This window comes from Pleurodeles waltl, chromosome 5 (assembly GCF_031143425.1).
Source record: "Pleurodeles waltl isolate 20211129_DDA chromosome 5, aPleWal1.hap1.20221129, whole genome shotgun sequence".
NCBI lineage: Eukaryota > Metazoa > Chordata > Amphibia > Caudata > Salamandridae > Pleurodeles > Pleurodeles waltl.
The window spans coordinates 1325981508-1325997663 of NC_090444.1; the positions used below are offsets into that span (position 1 = coordinate 1325981508).

Consider the following 16156-nt stretch of genomic DNA (forward strand, 5'->3'; position numbering starts at 1 on the left):
ACCCCTCAGCCCTGCTCTGGCGCGAAACTGGACAAAGGAAAGGAGAGTGACCACTCCCCTGACCTGCACCTCCCCTGGGAGGTGCCCAGAGCTCCTCCAGTGTGCTCCAGACCTCTGCCATCTTGGAAACAGAGGTGCTGCTGGGACATTGGACCGCTCTGAGTGGCCAGGGCCAGCAGGTGACGTCAGAGACTCCTTCTGATAGGCGCCTTCAGGTGTTGCTAGCCTATCCTCTCTCCTAAGTAGCCAAACCCTCTTTTCTGGCTATTTAGGGTCTCTGCTCTGGGGAATTCCTTAGATAACGAATGCAAGAGCTCATCAGAGTTCCTCTGCATCTCTCTCTTCACCTTCAGCCAAGGAATCGACTGCTGACCGCGCTGGAAGCCTGCAAAACTGCAACAAAGTAGCAAAGACGACTACTGCAACTCTGTAACGCTGATCCTGCCGCCTTCTCGACTGTTTTCCTGGTGGTGCATGCTGTGGGGGTAGTCTGCCTCCTCTCTGCACTAGAAGCTCCGAAGAAATCTCCCGTGGGTCGACGGAATCGTCCCCTTGCAACCGCAGGCACCAAAGAACTGCATCACTGGTCCCCTGGGTCTCCTCTCAGCACGACGAGCGAGGTCCCTTGAATCCAGAAACTCTGTCCAAGTGACTCCCACAGTCCAGTGACTCTTCAGTCCAAGTTTGGTGGAGGTAAGTCCTTGCCTCCCCACGCCAGACTGCATTGCTTGGAACCGCATCTTTTGCAGCTACTCCGGCCTCTGTGCACTTCCGGCGGAAATCCTTTGTGCTCAGCCAAGCCTGGGTCCACGGCACTCTAACCTGCATTGCACGACCTCCTGAGTTGTCCTCCGGTGGCGTGGGACTCCTTTGTGCAACTTCGGGTGAGCACCGTTTCACTCCTCTTTGTAGTGCCTGTTCTGGCACTTCTGCAGGTGCTGCCTGCTTCTGAGAGGGCTCCTTGTCTTGCTGGGCACCCCCCTGTCCTCTGACGCCATTGCCGACATCCCGGCCCCTCCTGGGCAACAGCAGCATCCAAAAACCCTAACCGCACAACTTTCAGCTAGCAAGGCTTGTTTGCGGTCTTTCTTTAGGAAAACACTTCTGCACGACTCTCCACGGCGTGGGGCATCCATCCTCCAAAGGGGAAGTTTCTAGCCCTTGTCGTTCCTGCAGAATCCTCAGCTTCTACTGTCCAGTAGCAGCTTCTTTGCACCCACAGCTGGCATTTCCTGGGCATCTGCCCACTCTCGACTTGATCGTGACTTTGGACTTGGTCCCCTTGTTCCACAGGTACTCCAGTCTGGAAATCCATCGTTGTTGCATTGCTGGTGTTGGTCTTTCCTGCAAAATTCCCCTATCACGACTTCTGTGCTCTTTGGGGAACTTTAGTGCACTTTGCACTCACTTTTCAGGGTCTTGGGGTGGGCTATTTTTCTAACCCTCACTGTTTTCTTACAGTCCCAGCGACCCTCTACAAGGTCACATAGGTTTGGGGTCCATTCGTGGTTCGCATTCCACTTTTGGAGTATATGGTTTGTGTTGCCCCTATCCCTATGTGCTCCCATTGCATCCTATTGTAACTATACATTGTTTGCACTGTTTTCTAATACTATACTGCATATTTTTGGTATTGTGTACATATATCTTGTGTATATTTGCTATCCTCATACTGAGGCTACTCACTGAGATACTTTGGCATATTGTCATAAAAATAAAGTACCTTTATTTTTAGTATATCTGTGTATTGTGTTTTCTTATGATATTGTGCATATGACACTAGTGGTACTGTAGGAGTTTCACTCGTCTCCTAGTTCAGCCTAAGCTGCTCTGCTAAGCTACCATTATCTATCAGCCTAAGCTGCTAGACACCCTATACACTAATAAGGGATACCTGGGCCTGGTGCAAGGTGTAAGTACCCCTTGGTACTCACTACAAGCCAGTCCAGCCTCCTACAATTCCTTAAGCAACCATTCCAGGTGTAGGTGAGTCCCAACCAAGGCTACTGGCTAGAATTATTTAGAGCTGCACACGAGAGAGTTGCTTCTGCCCACGCCACTGTGGTGGCCACAGTTTCTCTGTTACTAAAAGGTACCGGGGGTACAGTCTCTAGAAACAGACAAAGGAGTATGTCCTTAGTTGAGACATTTGCCAACAAATTAAAGGTTTCACTATCAAACATCCACCACAGACACCACACTGAGTTTCAAACAAACCAGTGCAGTGTGTCTATCTAGACCAATGTGGCTCCCTAAAGTCAGATGGTCCATTTAAACATATTCTACTTGCTGTAGATTCTTACTTTAGACTCTTTTGGGAGTGGCCACAGCAATGGTCTGACTCTTGCACTATTATTAAAGATTTGCAAGTCTTTATCGGGACATATGTAGTAGCTGCATCCCACTCAGACCAAGGCACTGCATTTGCCTCTAAATCATACAGGGACACCATAGGAACCCTGGGCGTAGCTGTGCATTATTATCACTCTATCATAAAGAGGGAAACTTGATAGTGGAGAGGAGAAGCAAGACTGAAAGCAATGCTTAACACCTAGAGTATTAGGTTCAGGTGGCAGATGGACCTACCACCTTTATAGAGTCCTTAGAGCACTAAATAATGTGCCTTGAAGATATTTAAATGGCCAAACCCCATATGAAGTCCTGTTTGGCATCCAGATGTATGTCCCAGATCTTGATGGTCCACATGAAGCGGTGGTAGACACACCTTTTAGCATCAATGAACGTCTCACTGTTTTATAGGAATTTCAAGACTTCTGAGATGAGCGTTATACTATGCATGCTGCCTCTGAAGAAATGAAGCTCCAACCAGAACCTACCTGCTGGATTACAAAAGTTGGGGATCTAGTCTGAGAAAAGATTCAAATGAAGAAATTATTTTAGCCCATCATACCATGCACCCATGCCAGTCATTGGAATCCAAGGTACCAGAACTGTGATTTTGCCACTGCTAACTGATTCTAAAGACAAGAGCTTTGTCGCCAAGTAAACTTTCACCATTTGGCTGATTCCGCACAGCAGACCTGGAGGACTCATAGGTAGTTCCTTAACCTCTCTCCCTACCATATAGGTGATACCTTTAGCATTAAACAACACCAATGTTGTTTTCCCTAGGCTGGTGAGGGAGGAGAATTAACTTTTGTTGATCCCAGTTACCGCTGCTAAAACGAGAAATACACAGGATGTAAGTCTACAGTTTTTTACTACTTCTCAAACAACAGAGTTGTTTATGATAAGCCACCTCAGGAGGTGTCTACCAGTTCTCTTTCACCTGTTACGGCCCCTCTCTTCTCACAGACTGCTTCTGGGTTTTTTGTCAGCAATGATGACTTCTCTTCTGATTCTTCTACAACTTCACTTCATGGTATATGCAAATGTCCTCAATGGCTGAAACACACTTATCTGATCCATCCATGGTCCTATTTGTGGATTATACTTTCTTTGGTTGCTCTCTTCTTATGGATTGGATTTGTGACTGTTTCCTTTCTGCTTATAAATGAGCGTGACTAATTCCATTGCAGATGATTTTTCTGAATGGCATGGTGCAGCATACCACTTGCCAAGGTCTAGCAAAAATTAAAGAAATGAATATGCCAGGTATTCCCTCAATTGCACGCTTTGGCAGTTGGCTGCATTTAATAAATTACACTGAAGAACTGCTTAATGATATGGTTCAGAATGATACATCTACCTCTACACTTTCAGGTCCTAACGGGTGGTTATTGTGGCCAGTGGACACACATGGTTGCCATGCACATTTTTTAAACACTTTGCAGGATTTTAAAGCAAGCAGACTGGACCCTTGTTACATCCATTCTCAGCACACAGGGCTTGTCACTACTTACAGCGCAGGAGAGCTATGTCAGCAACGGTTGCAACATTTCACCTTGTCAGCCAGAAAAGGAAACCCCTCTCCTCTCTGATGACGTGGATTTGTAAGATGTCTTGTTAGGTCCCAGATCACCACACTCCACAAGATTCCTGTACGACATGTACAACAAAATTCGGAAGCTTTCTCAAATGGAATCTGTTGCATGTTTAAGGCAAATTGATCGGGCTAATTTAGAAAAAGCACTGGCTGTTATTAACAACAGAATGAACACACTGTCCACACCTATTTACACACTAAATAACATTGTGTCTTTTGCAATTGCCATTATACAAAATGCCATCTTTTTTACAGCGTGGGCAAAGTCCACTTAGATCCATTAAGCAGCTGAGTTGTTCTAGCCTTTTAATCTAACGCACAGACAACAAGTAATGGCAAAGAAAGATGCTAAATACAAAATGCTTAATACAGAAGAGTTAGTCAAATTATCTTTTACTGTAGCTAAAACACTAACAACAGTATGGCTAATACACTGAGTTATATCACTGCCAATTTCCATGTTTCAGTACACATGATACTTGAAACATTTTGCAGTAGGCAGATAGGAGGCTTTAGCGGACAGTTTCATACACAAGGTATGGTAATTACCCTTCATTTATAAATGTATGGGTGATTAAAAAGAGATTTTTCTTAGTAGAAACAAATGTGAAACTTTCCCAAGCCCCTCAATGATTTGTAAACATGTGACATTGCATGGCTTTTGTAAAGCATCCGTGGCCATTCTGGCATGTTACTTGAAGGGAATACCAGTTTCCTTGATTCGTCCAGTGTTTCAGATACTTTAAAATCGAAGTTACTTGATAATAAATGATCAAAGCTGTTGTGGGATGAGAACTAACAAGGGCTCGCCAACTACGGAAAGCTGAAGTGGGACAGGGAAAAATTTAATCAACAACTAAGCAAACCTACCTTCAGATCAGATTTCGTAAAGAGCAGAATTCCCAACAGACAGATAATAACAACATCAAGTCAACAAAAATTGATAAACAAAATACAAGTCTCTAATATACAGAACATGGTTCTGAAAAAACTCAGTTTAATTTAAAAAATAATTAATTTATTGAAAAAATAATCAAATGAAAATATATGATACAAAACAATCCTGCGGCACCTGGGACAAGGAAAAAACATTAAAACAACATACAGTCACACCATCACAATCATACAATATAAAAAACACAGCATGGACAGAGCATCAAATAATATATACAACATAGAAATTCTAACACCGCAGGTGTTGTATACATTTTTAAAGCGATTGGGTCTGAGTTTGTCAGCACTTTCCAAACTGTTTTTGGAGTGATTCCATCTTAAACATTCTTTTTTTTCAAGTGTATTTGGAGGCATAACACTTGTGTTATTCCTATTTGGGGGGATTTTAATTTTTACTTTTGCTGCTCCATAATGGCCCATCTTGAAGCCAAATAGTGATGGAACTGCCACACATCCAGATGTGTCATAAAAACATGATACAGCACCCTACCCAATGAGCAGGAGGGCCTACCTTAGATATGACTCATTAGTATTTTAAATGAAAGTTTAGGTCTGTCAAAAGGGCTTAATTTGACAGGTAGAATTGGCAGCTTAAAACTGCACACCCAGGCCACAGTGATAGGCACGGGGGCATGCTTTACTTTGTCAATGCAGTGGTTGGCACAAGGGTTGTTGCATCCCAATTGTGGCATTTAAATTACAGCCACTTTGTACTATATACTAGGCATTTACAGGTAAGTTAAATGTGCCAATCAGATGTATACCAATTTCTTCAAGTTTAAAGGGGAAGCACAAGCAGTTTGCCACATGTTCACAGAGATAAATGCACATAGTCCAATGGGCAGCAAAAATAGGATTCTCCCAAAAGACAAACATTGCAGGGTGATCCTGCAGAAAGGGCACTTTTCAAACGTGCATGCACAGGAAGAACCCCTTTCACATATGTCAGACCTACAGAAATAAATATATATATGCTACAGCCGGGTATACAGAAATCTGAAATGTTTACGAAGATCATACCTGTTTCAGAAAGGACAGGTGTCTCCTTTGAGGTGTAACCAACGATACCCACTTTTTCACCATCGACATTCAAGATTTTATATGGCAGAAAATAGCCGGCAAGTTTAGCTGCAAGTACATTGTCTGGGTGTATATTCGCACTCAGAACGGGGAATGTCACATGTTTAAGGAATGGCGTCAATAATCCATCTACACCATTATCGAACTCATGGTTACCAAGTGCCTAAAATGTAAAAATATATATGTTACCAAAACAGAAAGACAATTGTTACAGCAAAAAGGAAAGAAGAAACTGTTATTTAGCTTAATAATGACATTTCTAGTCAAACACATAATGGTAATGCAGATTCTTCACATTATGAATACTACATACAGGCTTTAAAATGCTATGGAAAACGTTTTTTCTGCAATGAATCTCCTGCATCACCAAGTGATACCACACAGCTATAAGCAGAACTGTATTTCCAGGCACAACATCATCCAGCTATATAGTCTCCAACCTGCACTGACTTCCTTCCTCAAATCTTTTCCACTTCTCATTGTGAAGTGAAAAGAGTAACTGAAAAACACACAACTGAGACAAACACAGCACAACAAGTTTGCGTACTTTGGGATCTTATTAATAAGGGGCACTAGTTCATTGAGGATGAAATGGAGCGATAATGAATGTGCAGCAAGATTATGGCCTTCATTAAGTCCATGGCAGTCTTTTGACCACCAGGTTTAATGTGGCATTACCACCGCCACATTATGAGTGTGGTGGGTTGGCTGCTGCCAACCCACCACATCTCCACTCATACCGCCATGGCGGTATGAACCGCCAGCCCAGAGATGTTCATCTTCGACCTGACGGTTCACAGAAGACCACTGGCGGCATTATGAGCCTGCCTACCGCCATGTTTTGCGCAGCGGTAGCACCGCCATGAAAACCATGGCGGTAGGGCTACCAGTGACAGGGAAAACCTTCCCTGTCACCAATAGGTGGCTCCGCATCCCCCCAGCAAGCACCTGACTCCCCGTACAGTCACAGCGCCCCCTACCCCACCTACTCACATGTCACCCCCTACCCACATAGCACCCCCACCCCCTGCACACACACACCCACATGAACCACGCATACACCCATTCAACTCAACTTTCAGACACGCATCCACTCACACTCATCCATACAAGCATTCACTCACGCATATTCACACGCATACTCACATGTATACACACTGACATGCAGACACGCACTCACTGCAACGTTCATACACACATTCATTCACATGCATACAATCAACACTCATGCATTCACACATGCACACACACATTCATACACATAGACAGACACCACACACAACACCCCTTCTCCCCTGTCAGATGCCTGACTTACCTTGTCCAGTGAGGAGGTCGTCCGGCAGGGAACTGGAAGGCAGTGCCCCACCAGCGGGACACCACCAGGCTGTATTAATGGTCTTAATACAGCTGGCGACGTCCAGGTGCCTCCGACTGCCAATATGGATACTGCCGGATTTCCGCCCAAAGTGTGGCAGAAATCTAGCAGTATACATTATATGGCGGGCAGAAGATCGCCAGCACTGCTGGTCTTCTGGCACCAGTGACTTCGGTGGTCTTAAGAAAAGACAGCCAAAGACATAATGAGGGCCTATATCTTCACCAGAAATGGTGTTACAACCATTAACTTTTCTTTATGATGTATGTCTTCCCACAGATTCCTCACTTTATGAAAGAGTCCCAAAGCGGTACCTCCCTAAAAGGTGGAATGAAGCAGTGTGGGTTAAGCAAGGAAATTATGCAACATGAGAGCAGCATTAGGATTGGCCGCAGAGCAGGCTGGGTGCCTGTGCCTGCAGTGAGTGAGGACAGAGGAGCGGTGTAGCAAGTAAGGTACGCTTTTTATTTGTAATTATTTTTTTATTTGTAATGTTGTTTGTTTTGTGCCCCCCACCACGCCGCTTTGCCCCCACAGGAGCTGCCCCTGCTTTGTTGATAGCTTCACAATAAAAAATCTTAGACCAGTGACTGAATTAGTAGTAGTGCTCAACTCAGTTAGTCACATGTCAGGATCACACCTGAAAGTAAGGCTGGGCTAGAATCAGTCATGTGACAGATGTGCATCTGAAAGGGCTTTAGAGTGAGTCATTCCCCAAACCCCATCCTACATCTAAATGATTCAAACAGCAGTTGTCCATCAGATAACAAAAATTAAGTAATCATACAAAACAGAACAGAAGTAGTTGTAGTGCACATGTGGACTCCAAGGGGGCATATGGTATTACTGACAGACAAGAGAAATTTGTCATTGCCCAGTTCAGTGGTATTTTTAGATGAAAGATTAAATGCTGAGCGATTTGTGATTCCCAAAATAATTAATCGCAAATAGGGATTTCCTATTTCTGATTCCTATTCTGATGTCCCATGCCTTTCCTAAGTGTGACTTGGGGATTTAGGAGATGCAATTACCATCCACTTGAAGTCGATGGTAACCAGTGCAATATTTTTTAAAAAGCACCCCAAAGTGCTTTTTTTAAATTGCAATAGAGCACACACATGTCCGTTGGGCATAAGAGTGTTCTACAGGTGCACTTCTATTTTTGGGGTGCAACAAGGGGGCCTTTAGCCCATTGCTGTCCTTGGTTTTGCATTTCCTAAATAGGAATTTCCTAATAAGAAATCACTATTTGGGAAATGCAAAAGCGGCCTATTGACTCAAATGCAATGGGATTTCTTAACAGTGATTTCCTAATAGCGATTCCTATTTGGGAGGAATCACCATTAGGAATTGGTATCTTTGTACACTGCATTTCACATTTCTTAAATAGCGATTTCTATAAAGCCGCTATTTAAGAAATGCAAAATTACATTTTTGTACATCTGGCCCCTTATCTCTAGTCACTAATTTCAGCTTAGTTCTGAACTAGCATAACCTGTGTCCACGATTTCAAACAAAGATCTTTGCAGCAGATTAATCAGCTCAGCGATGCACCAATTCTGGCTTAATGCAATAAGTATAGCTAAATAAAAATAAAAAAAACTATACCTAAACCTGTATCTTCTTCCTTTAAGGAAACTAGGTTGATTGGAAAACCTCTGTGTTTAGAGACTTTATTAAATTGCTCAACCTGTAGGTCTAATGATATTGATTTTTCAAGCTGTGTAGTGGAGCCGTTTGGTAGTTTTCTATAATTTAACAGGCCAAAGGAAAGCTCCTAATGATACCATGTAGTAGTTATAAGACATAACCAAAAGCAACATGATTTGTCAGTGATTCTGCATGCATTGTTCAGATTCTTTTATAAATGTAGGTCCTTGTGTAGTCTTAGGAAGGCAACACATTTGTGGCAACTTAGTGCACTATCTCAGCTGCACCAATGACCACCAGCTCAAGGTAACCAAATCATGCACCCATCAATCCAATCCATATAACCATTGACTGATCACCATACGTCCACACATCCATCTACTCAAACTTGTTCACCCATGCTCTCAGCTATTTATCCTTCAGTCCAGCTAGCCACACTTGTGTACTCATGTGCTCCTACCCATGCATATTCACCCACTCACACTTATGCACTGATCCATGTCATCCACCTACAACCATTCATTCATAAAGTCACACCCATATTTGCATAAATCAAATATACATTGAAGCCCATCGACCTGTGCATGGTTGCATACCATCTCCCACAACCATACAACCATATATTATCCATATATGCACCCACAAAGCCATCAATCTATCCATGCACCCATACAACATTTTCAAGACTCCATAGGTCTGCATGTGTATTATAGATCTGCTTATGTGTGTGTATTTATTTGTATTATTGGTATTTGAAAGTGTTTGTATGAGTTTTATTTTTATGTGTGCTCAAATCAATCGAAGAACAATCAATGTGCAGTTTTTAACACAAAAAACACAGAATACCTAAAATATGCTAGTGACAGTCCATTCGTTTTGCCAATGCTTGCTTCAAATTCTCCTTATTGATTTCTGTTTACTCCTGACTCTATGAGTCAGTTCAGAGAATTTTCACAAAAAGGCAGAGTCCACAGCACTGTAGGTAATTTCAGGGGCTACTCTTGGGGCAAAGTGGTGGGGCAGGGGGCACAAAGACACACAAATCCACATTAAAAAAAATTGTACCTGAATCGTTCCGCATCTCCACAAGCTGGATTTCAGGCACCAGTGAAGGCACAGGCTCCCAGCGTGCCCTGTGGCTAGTCCTAACACTGCTCTCATGCTGCTGGCAGCGTGAGAGCAGCGTTAGGATTGGCTTGAGCGCCCTGGCTTTGTGCTCCCAGGCAGACTGGGGGCCTGTGCCTGCTCTCTCCATCCTGGCAACAAAGTGCCGGGTTGGAGGGGGCTCAGTGCACTTGCGTGTTTGGCCATCCTGAGACAGCCGTCCAAACACACATGCACACTAAGGAGAGTGCACACCACTCCGCCTTCCGTGTTCCTCATCCCCCACGACCCGCCCCCTTGAAAAATAAAAATGATAATAAACATTGTTTATTATCGCTTTTATTTTTCAATTTGCAGCTGCTGCTCCTTGGGGGTGGGGGGGGCAGGGAGGACACTTCTACACCATAGTGGTAATTTCTCCCAATTAGCCTTAGACAGGAGACATATTCAGAAGTAAGAATGGGCATTGATTTAAAATATGCCAGAAAGCTTTCAGCACTTTTGTTTAGCTCCTGTTCTTTGGTTAGTGTTTGGTCAGGATGATGGTGCAAGGGTTTTTGTTAATGCAGCACTTCACATTCGAGAAAAGAAGGAAGTACATTTTGGAATGCTAGAACCGACTGAAAAAAGTTTACGGAAACATTGAGCTATGCAAATAGATAAACCTTCCACAAAAAAACAATCTCTGCAAGACTAACTTTGGGGTCTAGATGTGGAAGCAGTCCACTCCACAGTGCAAGAGGCCTTGAATGGGCCATGAATGCAAGTTTGGGTCGGGTGAACATCCTGCACTGAAAGCAGCTCCCTAGCGACCAACTAAACCTGGAAGAGACAGAATGCCCAGTCCCACTCTGGTCCCCTCCTGCTTTTTGCTCATATGTACAACAGAGACATAGATCATATCCTCTGGGATCCACTTTGGGGTCTGTGTTAGGGTACAGCACCACAGAAGGTGTTAGAGCAACCAGAATCAAGTGTCATGTCAGAGACTCTGGCATTGTCAGATGGGCCAGCTTGAAAGCGGAAGTGTGTGGATTTAAGAACCCATTTCAAAGGGCCATGGGTCAAGGAAGAACTACTGAGCCCAACTGTGGGGGATGTGGCCTTTTACTCATGATCTCCTGGGGCCCAACCTAATATAGGGTCTCAGTAACTGGGCTAAGTACTCCCTCTTCAGCACTTGATAATCAGTGGTAGTATGGAGTGTGCAGTGAAAGGGAGCAGGGGGGTGTGACTAGCTGCAAGGTGTACAAAGAATCACAACTCAAGCTCAAAATCCGCTCATCAGCAATAAATGAATGTCCAGCTAGATACTTGAAAAAAAATGTACTTATATACAAACACAACAAATAATACACACAGTCTACATAAGGTCAGCAATCTAGCATTCTCTGGGTACATCCCTGTGTCCCTCTCCCACATCTAAGGATGGTGGTTATTCACCATTCACGCGAGGCCATCATTTTGGTTAGTCCCCACTAGAAAGTGCAAGTCTTTGAAGCTCCACAACGGCTTATTAAAAGTCAAAGTTTGCCAGTGCAATATCACTTTTAGTCAGAGCAGGTTCCCCCCCAAAAGTTTTAATGGCCCAGCAATAATCAGTCCTACCCGCTCTCACTTGGAGCTGCAGTTTGGCAAACCCAGAAATGCATCAGCGGCCTGACAGTATGCAGAAGTCTGGTGGCAGCCATCCACTGTGCTCCCCAAATCATTAAAAAAGACTTCTGGAGTCCGGCAGCCGGTCTCTGGTGCTCTTGGGTTTGGTGATGGAATCACTGCTCTTCTACTGTGGGTCACAACCTGATAAGCTGCTGTAGCCCATGAGTCGTCCTCTTCACAGAGCCTTCCTCTGGCATCAGGAGTCGCAAACTTCAGGCGACAGCCTCTTAGAATCATAATGTTGCACTGAGATGACAGTCCTCTTTTCTGTCACAATGCTGTACTAGGGTGACAGCCCTTATCTTCACTGAGGCCCTCCAAGTGGCATACATGGGTCGCAAGCAGAGCATTCTGGGATGAAGACCCCTCTGGCTCACAATTCTACATGAGTGATGGCCTGCTTCTTGCCACAGGACTGAACCAGGACAATTGCCCTCATCTTCACTGCAGCCCCTACCTGGAAACTAGGAATGCAACAGCACACCTAAGGTGCCAGCCCCTTTGGGTCTCAATACAGCACTAGCGACAGCCCATGTCTTGTCACAGCACAGTATGAATCCAACAGGCCTTATCTCCACTGCAGCCCACATCTGGCAACGGGGGTCACAAACAGCGGCCCCTCAAAGCGGATCCAGAATTTTACATTCTGTCTCAGGGATCCACTTGACAGGATTCCCCGCACGACCTCGCTCCCCCCAGGTGTTCTGCTTCTCTTCACAGAGCCCACTTGTCTTGGCAGGAAGGTAGATTCTGGTGTGGCAGACTCCAGTGCAAACTGGGTGATATCCCCTCACACGGCTGGAAGACTGGCAAACCTCACTCCCCACTCATGGTCACTTCAGGCAGAGGTCATGCTGTGCTTCTCCATGCTGATGTACAGCTCCAGTTTGATAATTTTGAAAGAACAAGCTCCCCTTCTTATTATCAATTTCCAGGCAGAGACATGATTTAATGTCTGAGTCTGAGATTCGTGATGTGGGAATTATGCTGTACGAAGTGACCACTTCACTGTCCTGTCCTTTGCTCAAGAAGCAGTCTGTCACAGCAGGAGTGACATCAAACTTGATAGCCCCACAGACAGGCCATGGGACTGACTAGAGTATCACACCTGGATGTCAGCTGCACTGATATATGCCTTTCAAAAGGTTACAAAGCCCCCCCACCATGATCTTTATGATTCCCTTATCAGTCCCTTCTCCTTCTTGAGATGTGCCTAGGCAACACTGCACAGTGACTTTTCCAGAATCAAAGAGCCCATTTGCAGTGCATGAAAGAGCCTGGCTCCCCCTTCCTCCAGTGTGTGTCCCACCCAGCTCCCAGTAATACAGGAAATATTAATGGGTAAAATGCAGTGTTTACGCATCAGTGATTGCCGTGTGTATGTTGGATGCTGGTGAAGTGAAGGAGATGCTAAGAAGAGTGAAAATGGAGTTTTGAAGAAGAAAGGTGAAGTGTGCAATATGCAGACGGAAGACTGCAGAACGATGTGGATGGAAAAAGGTCCTCAGTGTCTAAAACACTGCAGAAGAAAGTGATGCAAAGGGCAAAAATGTAGTGATAGAGACACTACAAAGACAGCTACCCTCTCCACTGAACTTATAATGTTTAACTCACAGTTATAACATTTTCAGAACTGAAACGTTTTCAGTTTTAATTATTCACAACAAATTAATTTATCATACTCATTTTTCTGATAATACTGACTAGTATTGGTAAAGCCAATGCGTTTGCCTTATTTTAGGTGCATGTCTGCTATTGTGTGATTTGTCTGAATGTCTAATAGCAGAAAGCTCACAGAGGGGCATCGAATACTGCTAGGGTGGTGTGCTATGGGACAAGCGGGGTTTTAGCTTACATGTTTTAAGGTACACCCTTATATAGGAGATGCGTCTTGGGAAGTATTCCTACTTATGCTTCTTAGGCCATGCCCATTTAGAAATCCTACTTTTTTCAACCCACTTAAAGACCTGCATAAAAGCACTCAAACATGTAAACAAACACACACGTACACACACACTATCTGTTTCTCTCTTTCTCTCTATCTCTCTCTCTCTCTCCCTCTCCCCGTTTGGTATTCAGTATTTATTTTCCATTTCAGTTCAGTTCATGAGCTACCTTTAGATATGAATTTCAACCTTATTGACGCTCATTGTTTGCAAATTATCATATTCAGTATGTACTTTATATTGACAAATACATTTACCCAAATACTGTATAATGCACCATATTTCCTACTTTGACATTACTTCAGAAATATTCTTAAATCCCCTTTTTCAATTAATCTGTGAATTATTTTTTCAAAACTCGACAAGATCTGTTCTAAAAATGCACATTTCCTGAATTTCAGTGGAGAGAACCAACAATCTCTCCTTTATACATCGTACCTGTGTATGATCTGGCTTGACAACGCAGCTGTCCCCAGGCAATTACGTGAGCAGCGCTATAGAGGGCTTTCGGCTCCGCTCACATGCTGGAAGCCAGTAGTACATGTTTTGATTGTGCATTGAGTAATTCCACAAAAAAGTGCGTGCCCTCCACCAGCTGTGAACATTTTGTGTTTATTTATTCAGCTGGCTTTCAGCAGCACACAAGTGACATTGCAATGCTGTAAAAAGTGCCATAGATAAGGAGATGTTTTATGGTGTTTGTATTTCTCTGGCAGCGGCACAGATGGAAGGAAGGCAGTCATTACCTTACATGGATTTTCAGGGCTGGCATGACAGTGCAACTGTCACCTGACCTTTTAACTTAAAGTAATATTATGGTTTACCTCCACATAAATACATATTCATTCCCATACTATTTACCTGTTATGCTCCTCATTACCGTACAACATTACTTTAAAGCCCGACGTTTTAGCATTGCCAATGCTTGTTTTTACAACTGCTTCCATTTGACATTTCTAAAAATGCAGGAGCCAGCCACCCAGAAAAAGATGTAAACTCGTTTGTTTAATCACAGTACAAGTCAAATACATTCATCATATTTTTATTGCAAGAGCAAAATGATGGGGCTTTGAACTTCAGATAGAAACCCACTAAATTACCTGAATGCGGGACACTGTTTACGCTGCACATTAATGGTGCATTAGAGGTCTGTCGAGCAAGTATTTCAAACTTATTAAGCACAGGAAGTGCAATCTGCCCCTTCATATTATCTACCTCCGCAACTTTTTTCTTAGGTTCCTTCTGACAGCTATACATAAGGGTGCTTCTGGCCATTAATGCCATCTATAGACAATGACATGTCATTCGCCGTAATCAACTAAGACATCATCATCTCATCGACGCAAAATCTAGGGTATCCCAAGCTCTCAATTATGCATTTCCTGTCTTTGGTTATCAGGAATGGCACTTCCTGTAAATAGTACCATCGCATGAGTGTGTGTTGGGGGCGGGGGCCGAAGAGGGAGGGTCCATAACTGTCCAGGATCCTCCTTGTGCCCCACCGCTGACGACAGCTGCAGTCAGTAAAAACAGACACTGCCCTCTCAGTCTGGGAATAGCGACGTTTTAATTATTCCTGCATTCGTTAAGAGTATTCGATCGTTCCAGGCTGGCGTGTTTTTGTAGTTTTTTTAAACCAATATATTACTAATGGATAGGGTGTGCTGTGAAAAGGTCACCCTTATGAATCTGGGTGAGTTCAGGTTATGGGTGAGTGTTTATAACAGGTTACGATTGAGAGCTGTGGAGCTCAGTCAGAAGGTAGTGCATATTTCCCAAAATGTCAGTGGGTCATGATGAGGTTCAGAAAATATGCTCGTCCAATCCTTGGTTTCCCTGGAAATGTTCTATGCAGAGCGCATAAAGTAAGGCTTAGGTGTGTTAAATGTTATTGTGATTCTATGGGAAAGTGTGGTGGAGGAACACAGCTGTCAAATGTCTAATCTAGAGACTGCAGAAGAAAGTGTGAATTGGATAACAGAAGATATTGAGACACTACAAAGACCACTATCCCGTCACCCTTTCCAAGACACAATGGCACAACAGAGTGAGAGAGAGAAAGTGTCTGTCTGTCGTTCTGTGTGACGTGGGCGCGCACACTACCCATTGGCAGTTGCCACTGGGTAGTTATAGTTAGGTCAGCATTTCCATACGAAATGCCTTTTCTGTTTTGCTAATGACTCTGACGCTGTTAGACGATTCTCCATGAAACTTTCCAAAAAGTGTTTTTTTGCATACTTTGCGCATGGTAAGTTTCAGGGAAAACCGTCAAGCGGGGACCAAGTAAAAGCAGGGATCCCAAAATGCAAAATTCCCGTTAATTTTCCATAGGCTTTTTAAAGAAGAGCTGTTGCAAAAACTGCTGAGCTGGATTACACCAAGTTTAGCCGGAAGCTAGATCTTAGTCCAGAAACCATCCTTTTTATGATTTGGTGTAAATCC

At 43.7% G+C, this 16156-nt stretch overlaps 1 protein-coding gene across 2 annotated transcripts in view; it reads right to left on the reverse strand.

Annotated features, from left to right (window-relative positions):
- The window catches only part of NT5E (5'-nucleotidase ecto), a 483444-nt gene that overhangs the window by 344568 nt on the left and 122720 nt on the right, over nt 1-16156 (reverse strand). For both annotated transcript variants that reach the window (XM_069235588.1, XM_069235587.1), the window contains exon 2: nt 5921-6143. In XM_069235588.1, coding sequence (XP_069091689.1) covers nt 5921-6143 — 223 coding nt within the window. The remainder of the gene's footprint in view (nt 1-5920; nt 6144-16156) is intronic.